Source organism: Spea bombifrons, chromosome 4 (assembly GCF_027358695.1).
Source record: "Spea bombifrons isolate aSpeBom1 chromosome 4, aSpeBom1.2.pri, whole genome shotgun sequence".
NCBI classification, from domain to species: domain Eukaryota; kingdom Metazoa; phylum Chordata; class Amphibia; order Anura; family Pelobatidae; genus Spea; species Spea bombifrons.
In genome coordinates, this window is record NC_071090.1 from 60,742,435 (window position 1) to 60,767,563 (window position 25,129).

The 25,129-nt window shown below is 38.2% G+C and overlaps 1 protein-coding gene across 1 annotated transcript; it reads right to left on the reverse strand.

Annotated features, from left to right (window-relative positions):
- Positions 1 to 2,443: 2,443 nt before the first annotated feature.
- LOC128492930 (pendrin-like) lies at positions 2,444 to 24,712 on the reverse strand. The gene is made up of 20 exons (XM_053465696.1): positions 24,633 to 24,712; positions 21,518 to 21,663; positions 20,771 to 20,910; positions 19,840 to 19,950; positions 18,049 to 18,227; positions 17,120 to 17,284; positions 16,025 to 16,177; positions 15,371 to 15,453; positions 14,208 to 14,355; positions 13,158 to 13,271; positions 12,875 to 12,952; positions 12,579 to 12,674; positions 10,463 to 10,569; positions 8,972 to 9,041; positions 8,127 to 8,219; positions 7,571 to 7,660; positions 5,117 to 5,350; positions 3,333 to 3,387; positions 3,042 to 3,184; positions 2,444 to 2,623 (listed from the first exon to the last, which is right to left on the reverse strand). Exons 1-20 carry the CDS (start codon positions 24,648 to 24,650, stop codon positions 2,618 to 2,620), a joined length of 2,229 nt encoding a protein of 742 aa, XP_053321671.1. The 5' UTR covers positions 24,651 to 24,712; the 3' UTR covers positions 2,444 to 2,617.
- Positions 24,713 to 25,129: the final 417 nt, after the last annotated feature.

A 25,129-nucleotide genomic window follows, 5' to 3' on the forward strand; every position in this document is an offset into this window, starting at 1 on the left:
CAATTAAAATAATGGAATAATATCAAAAATATCATAGACTATGGATTATGCATTTTAATAGTATAAGATTGGACATGGTATTCACGAATTGTTTAATTAAATGTTGTAAATAGGCAATAACAATTTTATTTAGTGATTGGAGTCTCATTTACCTTATTCCACTGGTTCCCTCTACTGAAAACAGCAAGCATACTTAAGTACACTTCCTGCACAGACTCTACAAGTACTTCCATTGAAGTTACAGAGAGCTGAGCTTTCATTGAAATCAATAGGAATAACAGCAGCCAATGGAAAAAAAACCCCTGTTAAATAGATTTTAATGTGTATCCTGCGTTTACAAATATCCAATGTTTTTATGTTTTTGTTTCTTTTTTGCAATGTATAGGGCTATAAGTACAAACAGTGTATTACTATTTTATAATGGTGTAAAATGCCCCCTTACATTCTATGTTATTGTTTATTAGTTTTGTTTACTTTGGGGACAAGTTTAAATTTGTATTTCTAGCAGGAGGGACACAAGGTTCACCTATTTTTACATATTTTTTTCAATTTGTATTATTTTTTATTTGGCATTGGATGGTTCCCCTTATGATGTCATGGTGACATCACTGGAGTCCTTATTACTTTTCCATTATTACTTTTTTTATTCTTTAGCCATTTTTAAAATGTTTTATTTTTCTGATAACTCCAGCAATTCATTTTGGTGTTACTGAATGCCACAATATCAAAGCATTGCAGCAACAACGGCCGAGCAAAGAAAGTCATTGCAGATGGCTTTCTAAGCTCATTCAGCCCCATGACGTCAATGGTTGCTAACTGTTTGCATTTCTGTGACGTGCCTGGTACATCAAATGTCATTAAGGGGTTAAAGTGCCCAAATTCTCTTTTGTATACTACAGTGACTCATTCTCCTGCTGACATGGGATGAGATTATGAGAGCTTTCACTGCTAAGCTAATATAATGCAGGGCATTTTGTCAATGTGATGTGTTAGACGCAGGAAAAATGTGTCTCCAAGGCTCATTGATGCACATGAAGGCTGGTCCATGTGGTCAAATCTAACAAGCTACTCTAGCTGAATTTGCTGAAGAAGGTAATGTTGGTTCTGATAGAAAGTTGTCAGAACACACAGTGCATCGTAGTTTGTTGCATATGGGTTTGTGTAGCTGCAGACCAGTCAGGGTGAGCCCTGTCCTCTGCCAAAAGCGCCTACAATAGGCACATGAGCATAAGAACTGGACCACGGAGAAGAAGGTTGTCTAGTCTGATGAATCACGGTTTCTTTTACATCACATGGCTGGCCAGGTGTGTGCATCGCTTACCATATGCATTTTGGGAAGAAGGCAAGCCGGCGGAGGCAGTGTGATGCTTTGGGCAACATTCTGCTGGGAAACATTGGGTCCTGCCATTTATGTGGATGTTACTTTGACACGTACCACCTACCTAATTATTGTTGCAGACAATGGACACAGTATTCCCTGATGGCATTGACCTCTTTCAGCAGGATAATGCACCCTGCCTAAAAGCAAAAATGATTCAGTTCAATGTGTTCACCTCCAAATTCCCCAGATCTCAGTCCAATCAAGCATCTGTGGGACATGCTGGACAAGCATGTCTGATCCATGGAGACCCCCACCTTGCAACTTACAAGACTTGAAAGATCTGCTGCTAACATCTTGGTGCCAGATACCACAGCACACCTTCAGTGTGTGTTATATAAATAGGTTAAGGTTTAAGATTGATGAAAAGATTTATTTGAAATGTTCATTGTCACACAGCTAAAGTATATTATGTTAAATGTATCCTTGTAAATCAATTTTTATTATTATTGTTTTTTTTTTACTTTTCCCAAGATATTTAGTGGTAGCAGAAAGCAGGAGGTATATATACTATATGGACAAAAGTATTAGGTTACACCAACAGGGGCTTTAATGACATCACATATTGAATACATAGACATTAATATGTAGTTGGTCTCCTTTTGCAGCTTCCACTCTTCTGGGAAGGATTTCCACAAGATTTTGGAGTGTGTCTGTGGGAATTTTTGCCCATTCATCCAGTAGAGCATTTGTAAGGTCAGGCACTGATGTTGGCCGAGAAGGTCTGGCTCACAATCTCCGTTCCAGTTTATCCCAAAGGTGTTCATTGGGGTCCAGGTCAGGGCTCTGTGCGGACCAGTCAAGTTCTTTCACTCCAAACTCATCCAACCGTGTTTTTATGGTCCTTGCTTTGTGCAATGGGGCACAGTCCTGCTGGAATAGAAAAGGGCCTTCCCAGGTGGAAGCATAGCATTGTCCAAAATGTCTTGGTAACCTGAAGGGGACATGCCATGACGTTTTTGGAAATGCTATATATGTACCTACCTCATAACATTCATAGAGAAGAAAGAGGGCACACCAGGAATTTTTCTACATAAAAATAACCACTGCTGGTTAAGTGAATCGACACATAATGGTTTTAATCCTTTTTAACGAATGTTTAGTAAATGGAAGATGCTTGGATTCCAAATAACTGTAGGCATTTCATGATGGTTCTTGAGGTGATTATGGCTTGAAAATGCAGAAGATTTCTCTGCAGATCATCAGCGTCCGTTATTCAGGTTCTAACATTGGCATTCTTTATTCCTTGGAAATTACAAAAACAAAGGTCATTGTAGTATGTATTTATATGTTACATTATAGCTGAGAGGGTCCCAGCCATTACATATGTCTAGTTTAACATACAAAACATATATCCTTTACTGAGTTGTGAATTTTGTACTAACATGGTTTATATGATTACCTTATGTCAATTGCTTTTATTGCACGGTTCAAGTCACTTTACTATAAAATAGCATGGAATTTTTTTTTCATATAACAATCCAAAAATGTTAAGTGTCATTTTCAAAGCATATCGTGACTGGGTTTTGCTATGTAACAAGAGGCCTACATTGTATCTATTTCAATTTGAGCCATCTCAGACTGAAAGCTGGCGAACTGTGTGACGAGCAGACCGTGAATTTATTGGAGTAAACAATCTTGAGAAAAAAATACATATCGTTACCTGATCCTGCAACTGGCGATTATTTTTAAGCCCTCTGCAGTCCTCAATATATAGCACAGCATCATGAATGCTGACGAAGCAAATGTCTGGTTTGAACGTTTTATCAAAGAAGGAAAAATCTTCTAATTTTTCAAAAACATTATCTGCAAAAAAGGGGGAAAGGAATAAAAAAAGAGTTACGAAATTGCTCATGAAAAAGGTATGTACATTAGTCTTACAATTACTATTTTTTTTGTGAAATGTGACTCCTGAACACTCTGTGTTAAAAGAAAGGCATCCATTAGCACTTACCATCACATCCTGCAATGTAGACATTCACATCAATCATCTTGAATTCTCTCAATATCTGGAAAGAGAATACTTTTTTTGGTAAAATTTGCTGATGGAATGCAAATCCAGCTCCTTGCATTTATATGCTCCATAACATTACTGTGTATTAGTACATATTTCACACATAAAAACAACGTGTTCCGAGACACCGCCATTTATATCCAAAACAAGATACTTACATACAGATGGGACTCTTCAAGCCAGCTTACACTGTCAGCGCAACTGAGCTTTAGAAAACCCCATAGGCTAAAAAAACGTAACGCTTATTGTATTATATTGTCACAAATTGGAAGATGAAGATTTAGCTCCAAAGTGGCCAAATATCGATTAGCAGATCACTACACAAAAGCGTTCTTATTCAGATAGCTGTAATCCAGATTCAGCTCGATGATGAGCAATATAAGCACGTCAGGTTTTACCTAACATTGTTGAAGACCTTCCCCATGATCATGACTTACAGATGCAGTATCAATATTAATTACTGGGCACTCATACACCTTTTCTCTTATGACATATTCATGTCAGTAGGGCTGCAACTAACGATTATTTTCAAAATCGATTAGTTGGACAATTATTTTTTCGATTAATCAGATAAAAAAAACAATATGCAAAATTTTCGTTTATTTAAAATAAGTAAATGAACAAACTGGGTGTTAAAAACAAAATGCAGAATAAAAAACTTAAAATTTACATTAACATGTGTCGTTGTACTCTGTGCACACAACACTTTTATCTCTTTATCACTCATCTTATTTTACTATGGCATAATAATAAAAGCTATATTTAAAAGGTACAAGAACCCAAACACAGTATTTCTCAAACTAGGTTTTAATACCTAAAAAAGTTTTACTAGTAAATATTTATTCACATGTAAACTATTTGTTCATATTTAATAAAAACTGATTGAAAAAAATGTTTTTATTTCCTTTTATTTGCTAACCTGCCCCCCAGTTATGCACATTTGACCCCAGGCTTGCCACTCTGTCTCCCAGATATGCCACTCTGTCCCCAGATATGCCACTCTGCCCCCTGATAAGCCTTATACTCCCCTATATGCCACTCTGCACCCCAGATATCCCTTTACCCCCCAATATACCACTCTGCCCCACTGATATGCCTTATGCCCCCCAGATATGCCACTCTGCCCCCCTGATATGCAATCTGACCCTAACCTGTCCCCCCCAGTTATGCACATCTAACCCCAGGCTTGCCACTCTGCCCCCCCAGATATGCCTTATGCCCCTCTGATATGCCACTCTGCCCCCCCAGACTTACCAATACATCCCCAGACTTGCCCCCCGTGCTCCAGACTCCCTTGTGTCTAGTGGGGGCAGCCAGTGGACGTCTGCGCAATGCGCGTAGACAACCTCTGCTGCTGCCTGGCACTTCCGCCAGGGCTTCTATGACGGAGCACCGGAAGGTCATGTCATGCTGGCGCTCTGTCATAGAAGGCCCGGCAGAAGTGCCCCGCAGCAGCAGAGGTTGTCTGCGCGCATCGCACAGGCGTCCACCGGCTGCCGCAGAGGAGGATCCAGGTCCCCTTGGAGCACTGCGGGGGATCTGCATCCTAGTCTTATAGTCAGGCCTCTATTTGAGGTCAGATTATAAAACGGATTATACGATTATAAAACGAGGGAATGACGAAAAATGAACCACTAAATATATTGTGCGCAAAATATCAATAGAGCTGTCTCACAGGCTATTCATTTCTGAGTTAAACATTTTATGTCAGTTTCTGCACTTACCATTTTCAGGGCATCCACTGCTACCACATCAAGGAATGTTACTTGGCTGAAATCAAATATGATGCTGTGAAGTGAGACTTTTGGAACAGATGCACTAACAGGTAAATCTACATGGATCTTTTCTTCTTCCATCTGTAGGTCATGTCTCACTACCTCTTCATGGACTTTTAAAGCAACATGCGACTCCAAGTCACCTTCATCATCAGCAGATGTATTATCACGTATAACCCCATTCTAAAAAGTTTTAAACAAATTGTAATTATTTCAGCGTTTTTACCTGTCAGAATATTATTGTTTTTAATATTATGTCTTTTTATTTCCATACGTTGCATATAATAATGTTTCCACAAGTTACAATTTTACAATTTAGCTTAAAATTTTGTATAACATTTTTCAGTTCCTTCATGAACTCTGAACGCATGTGAAAGAAAATATAATGTGAGTGTGTGGAAGAAGCGTATGTATAAGGATGTATAAACATGAATAAAAATGAGAGAGCAGCTTCAAAGAGTTATTATAATTAATATTATGTTTAATTTGGACTTTCCATGGGATCATTAAACTAACACATATTATTTAACTTATGGTGTACAAATTAAGTTTAAGGAGCCCCCATACACGGAGCCACAGCTCCCAAATTCGCTGGAAGACATGATCTATTTTGAGCATTAAGGTAAGTTATCTCAGAAATGCATATATATATATATATATATATATATATATATATATCCATAATCTCTTGGATCGTAGGAGCTTTACATTTTTTCCACTTTCTAGCTATGGACAGTTTGCTTGCCATGCAGATGTAAGTGCAGTAGTCGCTTTGATTTAAGAGATATTAATCTTTTAAGAATGGAATGGATGTCTGGAACCTCTATTCAGAAGGTCTCTCATGTGGGAAATACCATTTCTTTCCCATCTCATTGTGTTTAAATCTGGAATCTGCAAAACCAGTGCTGAGGGGGAGATGTCACAAATAGCCTATTTGAATGATATTTAATATAGGTGTCACAAATATTTAATGACACTCGGGAGGTTGGCTGCATGTTATTGGTTTGTGGACATAGCTTCTGGGGCACCCCCATTATTGGGGAAATTATTTAATTCTTGATGTGCAACCAAGCAAAATATTTTGGTCTAGAATGACACATTAAAGATTGGACTAGGAGTGCTGCTTTGTGATACAAGAAACAGAATCAGGAATTCCCGTTCTTCTACCATTGGTTGGTCTTTGGAGAATGACGTTTGACAATCTAGATTTCTTATTTTTAGCTATAAAGGCTGAAATACATTTTTGTAGTGATGTCATTAGCAATTTAGGTATTTTGGGTATTTTTAATGGGATCCCCCAAAAAATGTAGAGGGAATTTTAGTAGCACCACCATCTTTACGACTGCTATTCTACTAGTCCATGTAAAATATTGTTTCGTCCATGTCTGTATGTCTTGTTTTAGATTTTTTTAACAGTTTAGTAAAATTTAGTTCATGAATTTGGTCCATGTCTTTGGGAATTTGTATTCCTGAATATTTTAAGTAGGAATTCCAACTCCAACTCTGTTTGAGGGATATAAAATGGAAGGGCCTGTGACTTTGTGATGTTTACTTACTGGGGTGGAGCAATTGGAGAGCAGGGTGGGCCAATGCTCCATTCTCCTTCCAGTGGAAAATCCATGCCGGCTATTACAAGAGGCTAGAGGTCTGCAGGATCCGGTCCAGGATTCCTATGGAGCCTGCATCAGGCACAAGTGCTGGGCATTAAAAAACCCCTGGAGCATGAGATCAGTGGGACTATTGTGGGAAGAGGAAGTTCCCCTGTGCTCCCAGGGCAAGAAGAGGCCCTGAAGAAGACAATCCCTGAGCCAAGTGAGGCAATACCTTCCTGGACATTTGTGTGCTGTCTGGGGGAGGTTTTCCAGAGTCTGGCTTAGCTGGGTCTGGCTGGGAGGTCTAGTTAGTGGGTGTTTAGGCTGGTCAGTCTGGGGCAGCATAGTATATTCAGAGAGGGCTCCAATTGGGAGCTAGGTTGTTTCTTTGATGATTTATGATACAGAACATCACATATATATTTGCGCAACAGATCAAATATCCTCACAGAAATAGCAAAATGTGTCTCTATCTGTGACAATACTCAGGCTTTGTGTAGAGCATTTCTGGTGTCCTCTCAAGCTAGTACTGCCCCTGAATGTCCATGGAGGGGTCAGCTGGGGATTGTCCCCTGGCTAAAGCCTAGGCCAGCACCCAACGAAAATAAACCTCTGCAAATATGACACCATTAGAAAACAAAATGATGTAAAATCCAATACATCTCCCAGGTAAATGAATTTACAACTATTTGAAGTACCTGCATATGTTTCCTAACCATATGTGCATTTATGGATTCAAACATTGCTTGGTTTAACATTTCTGGAAAAAACATTTTTGCATAAAATTAAAACAATACACAAAAAATATCACCTGCGTTACTTGTCTTTTCTTGATAAGTTTGTTTAGCTTTTGCTCAGCTTTGGCTCTCTTGTTAAATATTCTAACTGCATCACATCCAACCTATGAACAGTATATGGGACATCATGATTAATTTTATGTCACTGCATTTTATACCTAATTTTACACAAGTGTCAAAGCCTCTAGTTTCTATTGCTTCATAATAATATGCTCTCATAAGATTTTGGATTTAAAAATGTAACTCTTTGAGAAGGTACGTGAGAACCTTAACATTTGCTTATTGGTCCCTTGCTGAACTCCTAACGATGTATGCATTATTTCAGCTGGCGATTTGTTTAACCTTATAATCCCAATAATGTTTTTTAAATCGTATTAAAACGTAAACTGTACAATACCTGTTACATCTAGTAAGCATATCTATTGGTGTTATTCATATGTCACCTAATTAAAAGGGCTGGTTAAAACTTGAAATATAAGCATCAGGATGAGTTCACTTACATGAAAATTATCATTTTTTTATCATAGACACCTCTGAATTGAATAAACATATATATATATATACACTCACTAAAGACCTTATTCCATTTTTGAAGCTTTCAACATTGCCATAGAAAATACTACTGGAAAATCGAATAATTTTAATTCCACTGGGTTCCACTGCCTGTAAAAGAAGGACAGTGGTTAAAGCAACTTTTAAAGTCAAAGGATCAGAGAAAAGGACAGCTGTTGGGATCGTGAATACTTTTTATTCATAAGCTGTGCAGAACTACAAAAGAAATATCCCTGGTTAATATAAAAAACTTAACTTTTATTAGTTCCTACACCTAAAAGCAACAACTTAAAGATTCCATTGTAGATAAACATTGTGCTAAACTAGGCTATCTTGTATTTAGTGAAACACACTTTGGGGTTGCCGGTGTCCAAGCATTTAGATATCTAAAGTAGTCTAAAGTAGACTTTCTTTATTTGTCATGTTATCGACATAATAATATCAAGGAAGTCTAGGGCTCACTAAGATTAATTTCTTATAGTTTCAGAGAATGGCTAGAGGTGCTTTTCAGTTTACCTGATAACACAGAGCTTAGTAGCCTCTTCTTGTCATCTTGGTAGCCAAATTAAACACCGTTTTTATTTAAATCTCTCTTTTGGTTAATTTATACTGTTCAGTTTAAGCATTTGTTAACAGTTATGTTTTACATTTACTAGTGATATGTCTTTTTCAGTTCTGTACAGCCTATTGTTAAAAGATATTCGCATATACCTGTATACAAAGTGAAATACGAATTTGATGATACGTTTTTCCTGGAGTAGATAGAAGACTCTGTTTATCTTTGTGTCATTACATGAAATGATGAAATGTGCATTGAGCTTTAATAATAGGTTATAAAGTAAATAAACATTTTGCATACGCACACTTTTGTATTTCTTCAGATCTTTATAGAGATCTGTGCCAGGAACATTGCCAAGGGAACTGCAGGATGGACTGCAAAAAATCAAATAGGAAAACACAGTATTTTCTATTTATTGAGGACATGTTGTACCGGAAAGAATACATTGAGATTTCTCTTGTTTTCAAGTATATCATGAAGAGCACCTACAAATACAGCAACATAGTTACAAATGTTACAAATGAAAGCGAATATTTACAAACCAATAAAACTGAAAGTGAACCTTAGTTATCGCAGTGGCATTTTGATGCTAAATATAAAGAGGCAGACATTCAAAAGGACTGGAGGAAAATTTGATGTTTTCTGGAAGTGTTATTCCACATTTGAGGAGCTCTGTATGAGAGTGTCTTGCCCGCTTTCTTCTTATAATGGAACCATAAGTACATTGCTGGAAGTGGACCAGAGGTTGTAAGCGGTATTGGGGAGCTGGGCTGTGAATACTGCAGCTTTCCATTGGTGTGATTTAACACTGTGCAAGAAAGGTGAAGGGTATGTCTGGATTCAAGCGCTATCACAACAATGGCTTCTGTAATCGCACAGTGGAAGCATTGCAGACTGAAGGTGGGTCAGTGAAGAGAAGGGGCACAAGAAAGGTACTCTGAGGAACTCTGCAAGTAACATGCTACAGAGGGATACCGCTGCTGCCAACAGACACACATTGAGATATCTTTGTCTGTGTCTCCTCATTATCAGCTCCATCAGCTAGGCCTCCTGAAGCAGATTTGCAAAAGGGCATAGCCTCCGCACACCCTCTCCCCCAATTGGAGAAAAAGGGGAGAGACTGTCCCCATTATGGTGCGCCGTGGCTTCTCCCTTTTGCCTAAGTACATCAAAAGGCCAGAATATCACAGATGGATTTGCAGAGAAACACAAGCGTTTCTGTACCTCCCTTTCTCTGCAAATGTGCCAGTATTATTCTGACGTCTTGGTGTACATACGCCGATGGGCAGGATCACGGCACACACACCTTTCCTCCAATCTCCCCGTTCCTCTAATCAAGGAAGAGGGTGTGAATAGAGAATTTGCCCTTTTTGTGAAAGAGCTCCAAGATGCCTGGTTAATGGAGCAGATAGCAGGGAAAAGCGGACAATGGAATAAACACAAAAGAAAGAAGAGACAAGAGATGAAGGGAGCTGCAAAAAAAGGAGCCAGGGACACAAAAGTAGACAGCAGAGAAGGTAGGAAGACATTGAAAAAGAGCATAAAAGGGAGAGTGAATGAGAGTGTGGGTGTAACAACAAATTTAGCTTCTGAATGGAAAAAGTCCCCAAATTTCATCCAAACGAAAGGCCAGCAAACTAAATTCATTGTCATTTGGTCTATGTGCACAAGTCTAGTTTAGAATGGTACTATGCATAGATATTTCATGATACCAATCTCTCTCTCATATTTACCTAACTGACTGGATAAAAATAATGTTGGAGGCTATATCATACAAAAAGCACTTTATACTTACAACTGAATACGTAAAAGAACAGTGAACAATCCAAATGCTAAACTTATGGGCAATCCTAAATCAAGATCCAGAAGGAAAGATGCTGCACATGAGAAAACCCATATAGCCTAGAATGAAATGTGAAAGTCAACCTGAGATAAAATTATACATTTATCGATAATAATTAGTAGATTAAACCATTCGGCCCATCTAGTCTGACTGTTTTTTCATGCTGTTAAAGTAAAATATTGCAATAAAGGTTCTTCGTGTACAGCAATTCATATGAATATTACTGTATTTAGTTCTGTAAAGGTTTGTTATGATATACACTTACTGGCCACTTTATTAGGTACACCTTGCTAGTACCGGGTTGGACCCCCTTTTGTCTTCAGAACTGCCTTCATTTCTGCAAGGCCTGGTGATTGTGGAGGCCATTGGAGTACAGTGAACTCATTGTCATGTTCAAGAAACCAGTTTGATATGATGTGAGCTTTGTGACATGGAGCATTATCTTGCTGGAAGTAGCCATCAGACGATGGGTACACTGTGGTCATAAAGGGATGGAAATGGTCAGCAACAATACTCAGGTGGGCTGTCACATGTAAATGATGCTCAATTGGTACTAAGGGGCCCAAAGTGTGCTAAGAAAATGTCCCCCACACCATTACACCACCAGCAGCCTGAACCGTTGATAAAAGGCAGGATGGATCCATGCTTTCATGTTGTTTATGCCAAAGTCTGACCCTGCCATCTGAATGTGGCAGCTGTAATTGAGACTCATCAGACCAGGCAACGTTCTTACAGTCTTCCACGGTCCAATTTTGGTGAGCCTGCGCGAATTGTAGCCTCGGTCTCCTGTTTTTAGCTGACAGGAGGGTCACCTGTTGTGGTCTTCTGCTGCTGTAGCCCATCTGCTTCAAGGTTCGACATGTTGTGCGTTCAGAGATGGTATTCTGCATACCTTGGCTGTAACGAGTGGTTATTTGAGTTACTGTTGCCTTTCTATCATCTTGAACCAGTCTGCCCATTCTCCTCTGACCTCTGACATCAACAAGGCATTTTCGTCCACACAACTGCTGCTCGCTGGATATTTTCCCTTTTTCGGACCATTCTCTCTAAACCATAGAGATGATTGGGCGTAAAAATCCCAGTAGATCACCAGTTTCTGAAATACTCAGAACGGCCCGTCTGGCACCAACAACCAAGTCACTTAAATCCCCTTTCTTCCCCATTCTGATGCTCGGTTTGAACTTCAGCAAGTTGTCTTGACCACGTCTACATGCCTAAATGTATTGAGTTTCTGCCATGGGATTGGCTGATTAGCTATTTGTGTTAACAAGCAAATGAACAGGTGTACCTAATAAAGTGGCCAGTGAGTGTATATAATTGCTGTTAATATATTTGCACTTTTAAGAAATTTAAGTCAGAGCAGACCACCACAACTTCTGTCACTTTTTCTCTACCTTCTACCTCTACCTTTCTTTTATTTGGAAGATAGTAATAAATCAGAGGAATCTATTTTTAATATTTTATTACATCAGACATTCTTAGTAATTTAGTAAATGATATGGTACAGTGCAGTGCTTGGTACAGTAAGAGTAAGAACCCTAGTACAACCTAGTACAACCCAGAGACATCTATTGACTCAGTCCTGGGTTCAGAACCTAACTTTGAAGAACCCTGTTCTAGTGTGTGTGCATAGATTTAACAGGTTAAGCTTCCCATTCACAGGCATGGGCTAAAAGGTGGTCATGCTGCTCGCGGCATGATAAAGGCATTAGGTATCTTGTTTACCTGTGTAACACATATACAGATCCAAGACTTTCTGTGTCAGTCTAATTCTGTTTTTATTTGTTTTTAATCCATTAAATTACCGTGTGCCATTGCTTAAACATACATCAAATGTGATGTTGCCTGAAAAATGTCTTCTTTTCAGCCACAGTTATGTATGTATTGAATAATACACACTACTATTTAATTTTGTTTCTACAAAAGCTGGGGCAATGAAGCAAATCACTGGCAATTATTTGGAAATAAATAAACATTATTTTGCATACAATATTTTATGTTCTTACTATACTATTATCATACCCCAGCAAAAAGGGCAATCTATAAATACAATAAGATCAAAACTTACTAAATCCCACTTATTCAGCTTCCACAGACGAGGAACATCCAACACTTGCAGGAACATTCCCTTTAAATTGGCAATGAGTATACCAGCCAGTACGGACTGTTATGAAAAATGCAGATTACATAGACAGATAAGAATCTTACTGGTTCCAAAATATCTTCACATTTAGGCCTCGATTTCATATACACCCCAACCATCCCAAATTAAGTATGGCTGACTCAATTAAGAACTACTTTCAGGTGGTGTGAAATAAATGGTAACCCTATGACTGCTATTATTCTGACCAAGCTGACATGTACCTTTTGAAGGGGTTCAAGGTATGTGCCAATTGACAACATTGCAATCATGATGGTTATAGCTGAAATCAAACCAGCAATCTGGAAATGAAAAGAGTAATAACATAAATAATTTCATAATTTGGGGCAATCCAGTATAAGATAAATTAGTCACATAATGCCCAGGCTTCCAGGAACATTGGGCATGCTGATGTGTAATGTATTTGTGTCATACTGACAATAACAGGACCTTATTTGTTTACCCTTTTAATACCCCTGCAACATTATTAATGTCATGTCATCTCACCTGGGTTTTCCCACCGGTACTTTCTTGGACAGCAGTACGTGACAGTGCAGTGGTGGCACAAACACAAGAAAATGCACCACCAAGCATATTACTCATCCCAAATGCAATAAACTCCTGTTCATAAAAATACAATATATTAATTCTGGATGCCTCATATCAGGTTCTTGAATCAATGACTTGTCTAACAGAAATGTCATGCTCAAATCATATTCGCTAGTAAGTGATTAAACTCCTAAATCAACAGATTTATTGCTAATGTTCTTAAATATCTTAAACACAGCCTAGAGTCCACTGATTCTATGTTAAAACATTGTCATATTATCAGATTAAAGCAAACCACTGTTCCTCCAATGAGATAAAAGAAACTTTAAAAAGATAGTAAAGTCACGTTTTCCCTCTCATATGCTTTGTTTTGAGCTCTCGATGCATGAGTGGGGTGTTTCTTTCAGCTTTCTAGGGTGCATTTTATTTTTTACATTTTATGATACAGAAAACTGTTTCCTGTGATTCCAATATAGTTCTTTTTTTAGCTGTTACAGCCTAGAATTCATAATCACATTTTGGAGATAAGCCAGGGAATTATTTACACACCACCATTAACACCAATTAAGTCTTATACACAGGACCGGGCTAGCGATCATGAAGCGGTCCTGCCACTTTAAGTCCAACGGTCACCTGATGAGATAGGTTCAGCAAAGAGCTAGATATGTGCTTCCATGTGTTACGTTTTAATGCTCACACTGCACTGGAGTGGCAGATTGGGTAAGTATGGGGCTGATGACCAGTAGCCCAACTGGCATTTGCTCAGTGTATCAGATGGTCAGTCTGGGCCTGCTTATACGGGTCATAGTACTCGGACCCAGGGGTGTTGCAAACATTCAGAATAAAGTTATGTGAATCTTCATTGCAAGCAAGTTTGTAGTCTAGTCAGTGAGAACATTCCATTGATTTCTATAATTATACATCAACTGCTAAACTTTGCACAAACTTTTTATGCATAACTCCTAGTGTTAAAAAATTGATAAACACATTTAACAAGAGATGCTGTACCTGATTCCCATCAATCACATAGTTATATTTTATGGCATATACTTTTCCTAAAGACACTGCTACAATATATGCTATTATTCCAATAGAGAATGCTGAACCAATCATTTGTGGAGCCATGCTCATATCTGGAGTCATGGGTGGTATAAACCTGTAATAAACAAAACGGTGTGTATAAGTTTACTGTGCAACGTGATAGCAAGCAGGCAGATATACCATGCAAAGGCAAAACAGTAATTGAAATAACTGAGTAAATGCATGGTAGAAATCTAAATACCAGGGAACACAAAGATACAGGGAAAAAAAGGTACATTACCGGGACTTAAAATTGGAACAGTGCAGGTTCAATGCTAGTTCTAACCAGAAGTTACCATGGCACAGGAAATTACTGTATGTGTCACTACACGGATATGTGTCACTACATGGACCAATAAGCCATAAATTGCCAGCTGTAAAGATATATTGGTTAGGCTGTCACAAAAAAAGCGCCATATAATATAACCAAAACAATAACAAACATTTTGAAATTATTATTCAAAAAGGCAGTATAGTAAAGCATTGGGTAAAAGCAAGTATGATGCCATACCTCCCAATTGACCAATTTTTCAGACTGGGGAGTCTATCTATTAGACTTATGCACGAATTGGAAATTTACCGAATTTTGTTAAATTCGGGAATTTGTACAAAGCCCCAAAAATTCTGAGACTTTTCTGCTTCAGGTTATGAGTTATAAGGTGGTAAGTGCATCCTTCTGCTCCTTAAGTTCCAAGGCATGCCCATCAACCATTGTCTCCAGTATCTCTTCTCCTTGCTGTCATACACTATGGATTTGCAGTTTTTGGATTCTTGACTATGTCTGAATTTTTTCTGCCTGTTCTGAGCATTTGGACTGTTAATTCAAATGTGTCTCTCCCACATAATTAATGCTCACAGTCATACCTCCAGATGCAGCTAACGGAAATACAACATGGATATTGATATGATTGATACCAGATTTGGATTGACCATGAGGCACACTGTGTGGGCCAGTGCATTTCGTGCTTCCGACTTACCATAAGTACTGCTCATGCGGCTGATCCAAAGTTTTAGTGTGCCTGTTGGATACATGCTGCAATTTTCTACAAATGTGAAGTAAAACTAGTGACATATGTCAGGACTATACTTACCCGCTAGGAATTTTCTGTACAATGGCTACGTCATATGTTTCTTTCAGATTTGCTCCATAGGAAATTCCTGTTGCAATTATTGCCTTTGAATAAACAAATACATGTTTGTGGTATAAAATGGTTAATATTGTTTACAACATAGACAAGTTTACATTGCATGTTAATCTATGTAATGTTAATCGTCCATTTACCATCAGGTTGCTAAAGTTGTCCAATTTAATTAATGTCAGATTTATCATTGTTAGGCTATCAAGTACTTTAAATTCAATAACAACATTGTTATGGAATCACTCCCCAAATAGTTCCCTTACTTATGCTTATCCTGTCATGTGTGTGTAAAAAGCGTGGAAAAAAATGCAATAAAGCAGTTCACCCTTTGGAAGTTGTATCCCGTCTGCTTTCTTTGAGACTGATAAGCTATTTGATATATCCTCAAATCTCAAGGCTATCCTAAAGTGGCTCTACCTGTAGGTCACCCTGCAAGGATTACATTGGAAGTCTTACCCCAGGTCCTGGAATCTGAGGCATCTCTATAGTTAATTTTGTGAAAAATATAAATAGTATATAATATTATTATGTATAAGGGTTTATTGATTTAGACCATATTAATGATCTAGCTTATTATGTTTTAATTATGTTTTGTAATCATCTTACCACAATGACTTCTATTGGAATGGGAACACGGAGAATATTTTTGTATCGTTCATTTAATTCTTTCACCACCACACAGATGACTAATGTCAAAATTCCAGCTATAAGGTCAGCAAAGTTTGTCTTTGCAATGTTCGAAGAAATATCAACAATTTTCTAAACATAAAAGATAAAAGTAATTATTACACAGAAATGTAATGAAAAATATTATTCATGTATATATTATGATAATAAACAATGTGATTAAATGTGCTGCTCATCCTATTCTGCTAATAGACACATCATTCTGAGTACTGTTGAATGCCCAAATCCATCCCATAAATTCTTTAATCAAATACATTTTTCTGCTATGTTAACTATGCTTCATTTATAAGATTTTTGGGAATATTTAATTGAAGTGAAAAAAAAATTGTTTGCATATCTGTGCTTGTGTCTGTGTGTGTGTATGTGTGTGTGACTTTCTCTGTGTATATCTTTGCTCTCTCACTGCATGTGTGTTTCAAAGTATATATTTCTTCCCCTTTTTGTGTCATTGGTGTACATTTACCAAACAGCATTACTAATACGGCTGTTTTTCAAACACATATTTTCTTCTGTTTCTCACATTTTCCACAAAATATATTATATTCATAAACCAAAAGTTGCACAAAATATACTTCTGGCTTTCCTAGCAATGTAGAAGTATCAGATGTAGTCACATGAGCAACAATAGCTAGTAGTACAGCTAAATCTCTATGAGTTGGTTTGACATGGTTTGGATTGTTCATATTCTTTGTCGTAATTATTTTGTTGTCAGCCTTGTCTGGTTTCACCATAATATCTCAAGCATACACATCTTGGTTTAATGCAAACACTCATTTAAAACATCAAATGTCTTCTGTTCCTCTCTGCAGCATTAATCACTGTCACTCTGTGCAAATGTAGGGAAAGGAAATTCTATACAAAATAATCTTATGGTGCAGTTTTATGTAATAGAAAATAACAAAGGGAGTAACCCTAGTACTCAATTATTAAGAGGTGAAAGACCAGTGCAGCTGTTGGCAATGGTCATCCCCTCTCGATGAAGAAAATAAAAAGTTATACTGAACACATACATACATATATTACAGAGAATACTCCAGAGTGATTTCCTGCAGGAACATTGAGCATCAATATAATCTGTGAGACTACAACTTGAAAAGCTGCAGCTGTGGTAAAGCCTCGAACCAGAGGATCTGCCAAATATCTGACAATGAAGCCAAACTGAAGAGCTCCGAGCACCAACTGGACAGAAGAACAGAGAAAGGGTTTTCATTTTTTTTCAACAAAGAGAAGCAAGTTAATATAGAAGAATTCTATGTTTTTTTTAGTGGCCCATGGCGGGCATTGGCTAGGTTTGGCTTACAAGGGCTCGGTTTTTATTCCGGGCTGTTTGCCTGGAACCTTCTAAACCCAAAACCTACATGGAGCTGCTGAATTTAGCTGAACATGATTTAGTTCACACCACTAATTAACACAAAACATTTTTTAACTGATGAGATATTATATACCTTACCCACAATACTATATAGACATATAAAGAAAAGACAAGGTGTTGGATTTAAAAGTAAACATTTCTTCATGTGAATGTATTTGATATTTCCATAATTAGTGTGGAATGGCGATGGTATAATTGTCCATACACATTTCTAAAAAATATTTTGCATGAGAGATTCTCTGCAGAGCATTTTCTGGGGCTGAGGGGCAAAGTCAAGATCAACGTGCCACCTCAAAAACTGTCTGAGAACTCCCATGGTACAAAAATAACAAAGCTGTGTGCAATTTGTGCACCAGGCATACATCCCATTAATCAGTTATGTGTTTTAATTAAACAAAATCTAAATCTTTTATCATGTTTTATTCTATTGAGCCTAATTATGAAAATCCTTGTCAAAATAATCCTTGATAACCATTCCCCACAGAACAACATGCCTGGTAAAGACATTTATAACCATAGAGATTTCATCCCTATAATTGTATGACTATGTTACACTAAAAGGCTTAATTACTTGTATGATTCCAATAAGAAAGCTGAGTGTTCCTGAAACCAGGACTCTGGCTGCATCTCTGGCTTCCGTATCTATCACAGATCCATTCAGTCCAGTAGAGTTGGCTACTATAAAGTTTTCGTCTGGAGCCATCCTTAGCACAACTGTTGCAACCATCAAACTGATTACTGGAAACGGGCCTATTGGCACAAACAGAAATATGCCAGATATGTACCTAATGAGAAGCGTTTTAAGTTTTATCTCTGCATTCTGAATTTTGAATTCAATAAACATGAAAACATAACGTAATAATGACACATTATAATGCAAATACTGTTAACTGGAAGTTATCTTGGTTCCTTGGTCTACACATATGGGGGTGGGGGCTATGGTCTTGGCTGAGACAGTGAGGAGAGTGTGGGAGAAAAATGGTTAAAGACGTAAAAACACCAGATTCCTGGTTGACTCCTCCATTCTGGTTTTGGCTTTTCTTTTCCTTATGCAGTGGAGTCCTGCTCGGCAGGCATACTAATCATGAAGCCAGCCTGGGGTCTGTCCCTGGCTCAACTTGTGTAGCACCTCTGGCTGGATTGTCCAATTCTTTGGAATGCCTTACATATAAGCAATCCAAAATAAAGAAGCTATTTCACCACCTATGTTACTGTTGCAAAGTTTGTGTCTTCAGCAAATAGACATACCTTTCCATCAAGACCATCTGCAATATCACTAAAAAAAATATTAAAGAGAATGGGTCCAAGTACAGATCCCTGTGGTATCCCACTGGTAACAAGACCTTGTTCTGAATATACGCCTGTGGTGTGGTAGAGCCTTTCCTGGCCTTTCCTGGTGTGTGTGTCTGGGTGTCGGTGTGGCAGAGCCTGTCCTGGTGTATGTTTGGGTGTGTCTGTGTGACAGAGCCAGTCCTGGGGGGGGGTGGGTGTCTGTGTGGTAGAGCCTGTCCTGATGTGTGTGTGTTTGGGTGTCTGTGTGGTAGAGCCTTTCCTGGTGTGTGCGTGTTTGGGTGTCGGTGTGTCAGAGCCTTTTTTGGTGTGTATTTGGGTGTCTATGTGGCAGAGCCTGTCCTGGTGTGTGTGTGTGTTTCATTTCATGTATTTCATTTATTAGAGCCTTTTAACACTTTTGTTTTCTGGCATTTTAATACAAATAATGCGATAAAAAAAAGAATGTTATTTGTATGGCAAATAGTGTGACTCGGGTATGTATAATGGGTGCGTGTGGGTACAAGAGCTCGACCACAAGATACAATATATGGGGCTAGTCTGCAAATGTTTCCAGGGCTGCTTTTCATTCCCAGTCCAGCCCTGCATATAAGGGGTACCTGGGCTTCTTTTTGTTTATTGTAATCTATAAGCATCATTACATGGGTCTATAAGGTACTCTGAGCTATAAAATGTAGGGTTTTTCATAACAAATAATAGGTGTTTAAGTCATTTGCAGCATTACCCCACAGTTTTTACATAATAATAATTTTATAAACTAATAATAATAATAATTATGATTTATTGTTTGATATAGTGACATTATATTCCACAGTGCTATACAATGGAATTGCACAAAATACCCTTCTGGTTTTGTTAGCAATATACAGTTTTAGGATCTAGTCACATGAGAAACAATCGCTTTTTAGTAATAGAACTGGATCGCTCAGAAATAGGTTTGTGTTGTTCTGATTACTAATATTCTTAATTCTGTTATCAGTCTTGATTAGCCTTAATGTCTGAACTTAACATCTGGTCCTAAAGCAAACACTCTATCCGTTACTTTCATTTGGGATAATCCAGTTGTGCGTACCAACAGAAATGTGTCTAGATGTGCCCAGGAAGAAATATGTCAGCACAGGAAAGAAAGATGAGTATAGTCCATATCCAGCAGGAACAGCAGCAAGTAGAGCAAATGCCAGACCTGAAACCACACAAGACAGGAATGCTCAAATAAACTGGATACATCAAATTGATGGTATAATTATCTACTTAACATTTCCCTAAAAACAGATTGTATTCACTTCTGTTAACACTTCTGTTAAAATTATGGAATTAACTATACATTTGGGATTTTTTGGGGGGGTTTCAAAGTTTGTTTTTTTGCCTACAGTTTCAAAGAACCACATCTAATAGTTCCTATCATTAAACAGTTGTGATGTTCCACATACTCTGAGGAATTTTGTGCAGATGCTACTTTAATTCTTGTAGTGACAAACTATAGTGACAAACCATAACTTGTGATGGTAAATCCAGTTTATTTGTCTGGTTTTGTTTTTTTTTTGGTAATGGCAAAATGGTGAACAAAATGAAATCAAGTACTTTGGCCTTGACATACATACTTCTAGAACTTTTCCCGTTCATCTGTATCTGTTCCAGGGATGTCCTGGTTATTTACCCAGTAGGTGAGCCATTTGACTAAATAAACTAATTGTGAAAAAAGGCTCTAACCAGGGTCTGGTATCTAAATGTCACACAGTAGACTAAGCAGACTGCATTCCGGCAATGCTTGATCGGGTATGATAGGTGGGATTTAGGATGTATACCATAAGGACAGGTAAACGAATGCTTAATAATCCATCCATATGGAGCTGAACAAAAGCTTAACTTTGTATATCTAAAATAATTACAGCATGGAGGCTAGATACGGCCACCTTCATGCAGCACACCTCTGTAGTGTGTTTTTTGCCTTTGAATGTCATTTATTTGCAGTGACAGATCATGCCCGGATAAGTGGTAAATACCTTGCAATGTACCAACAAATCCAGTGCTGATTCCTGAGATAAGATCAAAGATAAACCATTCCTTCCATCTGTATTTAGGCAGCCAGTCAATGACTGGGAAAACAGACTTTGCTGCCTTTAGAGCCCTTTCGGATGTACACCTGACAGAATAAAGAAAAATAATCTAAATATACATATGTTGTGTTTTTCCAGATGAAGTCACTTTTGACCCCCAGAGGCCCCTTGCTTATTTAGCATGCACGTGGAACACTAAAGAATTTGGTGCATACAATTGTTGGTTTTGGGTCACAGTGTCTGAGTTGGCCTGGCCCAAGAACATGATGAGTCAGTATGAAGTTGCAGAGAACATTGTATGCAGTCAAGCTTTTTGGTATCACAATGAACTTGGCTGCAATCAAGGGTAGCAGGGGCATGGTGGCACCTTTCTATATGGCTGCCGCTGACCATAAGTTAAATTATTACCAGCCTGTTGGCAAAACATCAGCTAGTTTGCAATATTACCCAATATTACCTCACATACAGGTGGTAACATTGAACCCATTTTGAAGTGGCTCTGATTAAAACAAGTCCATGTGAATGTAGCAGCTGGTATTACATGTTTCCATGGTAATCTTACACCTTGAGAATTATTTACATAGTCATTAAATACTGTACATGGCAAAAGGAGCTGGTCACCTCATGCTAACGACATTAACATTTTTATGTGTTAGCTGCTTGAAACAGTTACAAAACGCCAATGTTTCTAACCAGAATTTCATCCTCTTCCGAAGAGGTTTTGGAGCAACTTTTTTCTTTTCATTTATCTCCTGGAATGCTGGCACTGAATAAACAGAGCGAGCCACCAGATATTTCTTGTCTCCAAAAATCTGTGTATCTGTCATTCCTGAAGCCATCTGGAAAAAAGAAACACATTACCTGTATTTTTGGTAAAACACTTTAGTAATTAAAGGTGCGTGTAATAGGTCCTGTAACAATGGTTGACCTTTCTAAGTTACTTGATGAGAAAGTAATGAAAGAAACATTATCTTAGCTTGCTGGTGTAAGCTTGCATGCAGAGCCGGCCTTAGGTGTTCCATAGCCCTGTGCGAACTACTCCTCTGGCGCCCCCCCTCACTACCCTCCCTCTGCCCCTTCAAACTACCCCCCTGTGCCTTCAAACTACCCCCCTATGCCCCTTCAAACTACCCCCCCTCTGCCCCTTCAAACTACCCCCCTCTGCCTCTTCCTTCAAACTATCCCCCTGCTCTCCCTACTTCTCCTTATCCTAACTTACCTTGAGGAGTCCTGCCGGCATTTCATGTTGAGCGCTGGCACCGTGACGGAGTCACGGAGAGCAAGGGGCGTCGAGCGGTTGCTGAGAACTTCACGAGCAACCGCTCGGCGCCGCTGCCCGGGACATAAATGAAAACATTGTTGTTTTTTGTTGTTGTTGGTTTTTTTAACTTTATTTATCATCCTCCATGTTAAATAAAGTTAAAAAAAACTTTATTTAACATGGAGGTTGTTAAATAAAGTTAAAAAAACCAACAACAAAAAAAAACAACAATGTTTTCATTTAGGTGCAGAGGGGGCGGCGGAGGAGGAGGTCCTGGCGGCGGCGGCGGCGGCAGCAGTGGAGGAGGACCCCTCAGCAGCGGCGGAGGACCCCGCGGCGGCAGCGGCGGAGGACCACGTGGCGGCGGCGGGGGAGGACCCGGCGGCGGCGCCCCCTGGAGTGTGGCGCCCTGTGCGGTCGCACAGGTCGCACACCCCAAAGGCCGGCCCTGCTTGCATGTATGGTGCTTTTACAACATAATGGTTGGGAAATTAGCACTTTGGTTCATACGCATGATTACTAGACAAGGACAGTAAGTCCGGAACTGGTCTTGGCTAAGAAAAAAAGCTATTTTGGTTCTGTATCTGCAGCCTGTTAGTGGCATGCTGACATTCATATTATTATTATCTAGCACATGTCATATGATACGCAACATGAGGCATCTTGAAGTGGTAACAGAAACACTTTAAACTGTGTTTTCTCAGAGAGCATTTTGAAGAGGCAGAAATAAACAATAATATTAAGCATTTTAGATTAAAGTTATCCTACAATTAAATAGTACAGTAGTTGTCAGTTGTCTCAATTTAACCAGGACAGTCTTGACAATGTGACTTATGCTCCACTTGGTCACTACCTGACCAGTATCATAACACCATCCAAATAATGTGGGTAAAGAGGTGGAGACCTTGTATTGGTTCCCGCAAATGGCATATTCTGGCCAAGGCTGCCCAGTCCAAGGGAAGCCATTCTGTCGAATAACCCTAGTGGGTGATCAGGGTCCCAGGAACATCACTACTCAATGGACCAGTTCACCTATAATAGCTGGAAACTGTGGGGGTAGCTGTCTGAAAGATTAAAACGCTAGACGTAATGTGCAAAATATACGTTACACTACTTTATAATAAAATATAAAAACTACAAGAAAGTGGGTCACTCATTTCTTCTTTAAAAGAAAATAGATTTAGCTGTATCAGTCCAAATGAAGATGTCTTTGGTTGAAATGAATACTTTTTTTTGTAGCAATCTTTCCGGACCCAGAGGCCACCGTGCATTTAACAGTATGGCGTGTCCCACATGCACTTCTAGGTTTTGCTTTACAGCACATGTAACACACGTGTAGCTTAAATGTTTATTGTGTTTTTCTTTATATTGTTTCATTTCAACTGAGATAAAATGAGGGATCATAGTTATTGCAAATATATTTTTAATGCCCCTGTTTGGTGAATGCTAATTGATTCTGTTATCATTTATAAGATATATGGCATGAAATTAGTCATGCTAATTCTGACAGTGTTTGCCATTGATCTTAGATATCCCAGCTAAAACAGCCCCTTATAACTTCAATACAATTCCACTGATTGTCAGGAAAAACAACACCATTTATAGCTAGTTTTAATAAGTGACAGATATGTTATCAGAACCAGATATTTGAGGTTTTAGGATTAATGTGCCTTTAAATTGAAGAAAAATACTTTCTACTGTTCCAGGGGTGAAGACGTAATGGTGTGAAGGTGTCTAGCAGCAGAGGGAAACACATGAGTATTTAATTGTAACCCTGCATATAAATAGCTACACGCTTTAAAGATGGTTAAAAAGTGTGCATCTGGTCACTATATCTGAGTGTTACAGAATACGTCAACTCTAATTAAATAAATGTTTAAAATAATAACAATAATAATAATACATATAATCATTCTACAAATGTGACATGTAGAGACAAGACAGCAAATAGTCATGAAAACCCGCTGGCAAGAAAATATACCACAAAACTAGTTTTGCAGATTGACAGGTCTAGCTAAGAACCTATTGGACCAATATATATAAACTTAACATAACCTAACATATTGACATAAACCCAACAAAGAAACTAACTAAAAAAACACTGAGATGCAATGCATTAGTACATTATTGTACAATGATTCTATATATTCTGTGTACATCCTTGTTGTGTATAATCAGTTCTGGAAAATGGTGACTGAAAATAAGAAATGTAGAAAAAGAATAGAAAGGCTTAGAGTTGGAAATGGAACCTTTATTTTTTATAATTTTTAGCTTTTCTGTAGTACCATTCTTTGCAACTCAAGTGTTCTGGGGTACATATTAAGCCATAAAGAATGTGATTTTAGGGAGAAGTGGTAAAGGCATGAAACAGTTAACAATTCTTTATGAGGTGTCCCAGGCAAGCGTTCATATATCCTGAGGCTTAAGCGCCATGGATGAGCACAGATGTTTTCAATGAGTTCTTCACCCCCTTGTAATAATGAAGCTTGACATAAATACAATTACCTGAAGACAGGATTGCGCACAGTATGAAGCATTTCACTTTACCTGTAAGCTCTGTAGCATCCAGCAGCCTTGCACAGTCGAAGAACATTTCACATTCAGAATATATAGTCCCCTGCAGCACTGAGAACTGTTGTATTTTAAGGGAACCAGTTTGATTTAGAATAAACCAGCCAGTTCGGTTACACCCATGCAAATTCACTTTTTATTAGTTACTCTCAACAACATTTCACCTTTCAGAGCTGTGTTCACAGACTGCCAGTTGAGAACTCTGTAAAACAAAATGCGTGTAGCTGGTAAAATGCTTTGTGATTGGGGTAGCTGTATAAGCCAGAAAATGTCCTCCTTAAATTAAAACGGCTAATTATTATTATTGATATATATATATATATATATATATATATATATATATAAAATCAAACTTGCACTCCACACAATCAGACAATAAAAGCCCTTGTGCAGTCTAACCAAGACAATATAACAGAGAACTCAGGGGATTGAATATGATATAAATTACTAATTTATTAACTAAATTGACATAC

Excerpts from the sequence above, each read along its gene's own strand:
- LOC128492930 (XM_053465696.1), bottom strand. Across the intron at positions 15,454-16,024 it reads TTCCAATAGAAGTCATTGTG|GCAATAATTGCAACAGGAAT; the intron begins GTAAGATGATTA and ends GTTTATTCAAAG. Across the intron at positions 12,675-12,874 it reads ACCTTGAACCCCTTCAAAAG|TCCGTACTGGCTGGTATACT; the intron begins GTACATGTCAGC and ends TTTTCATAACAG.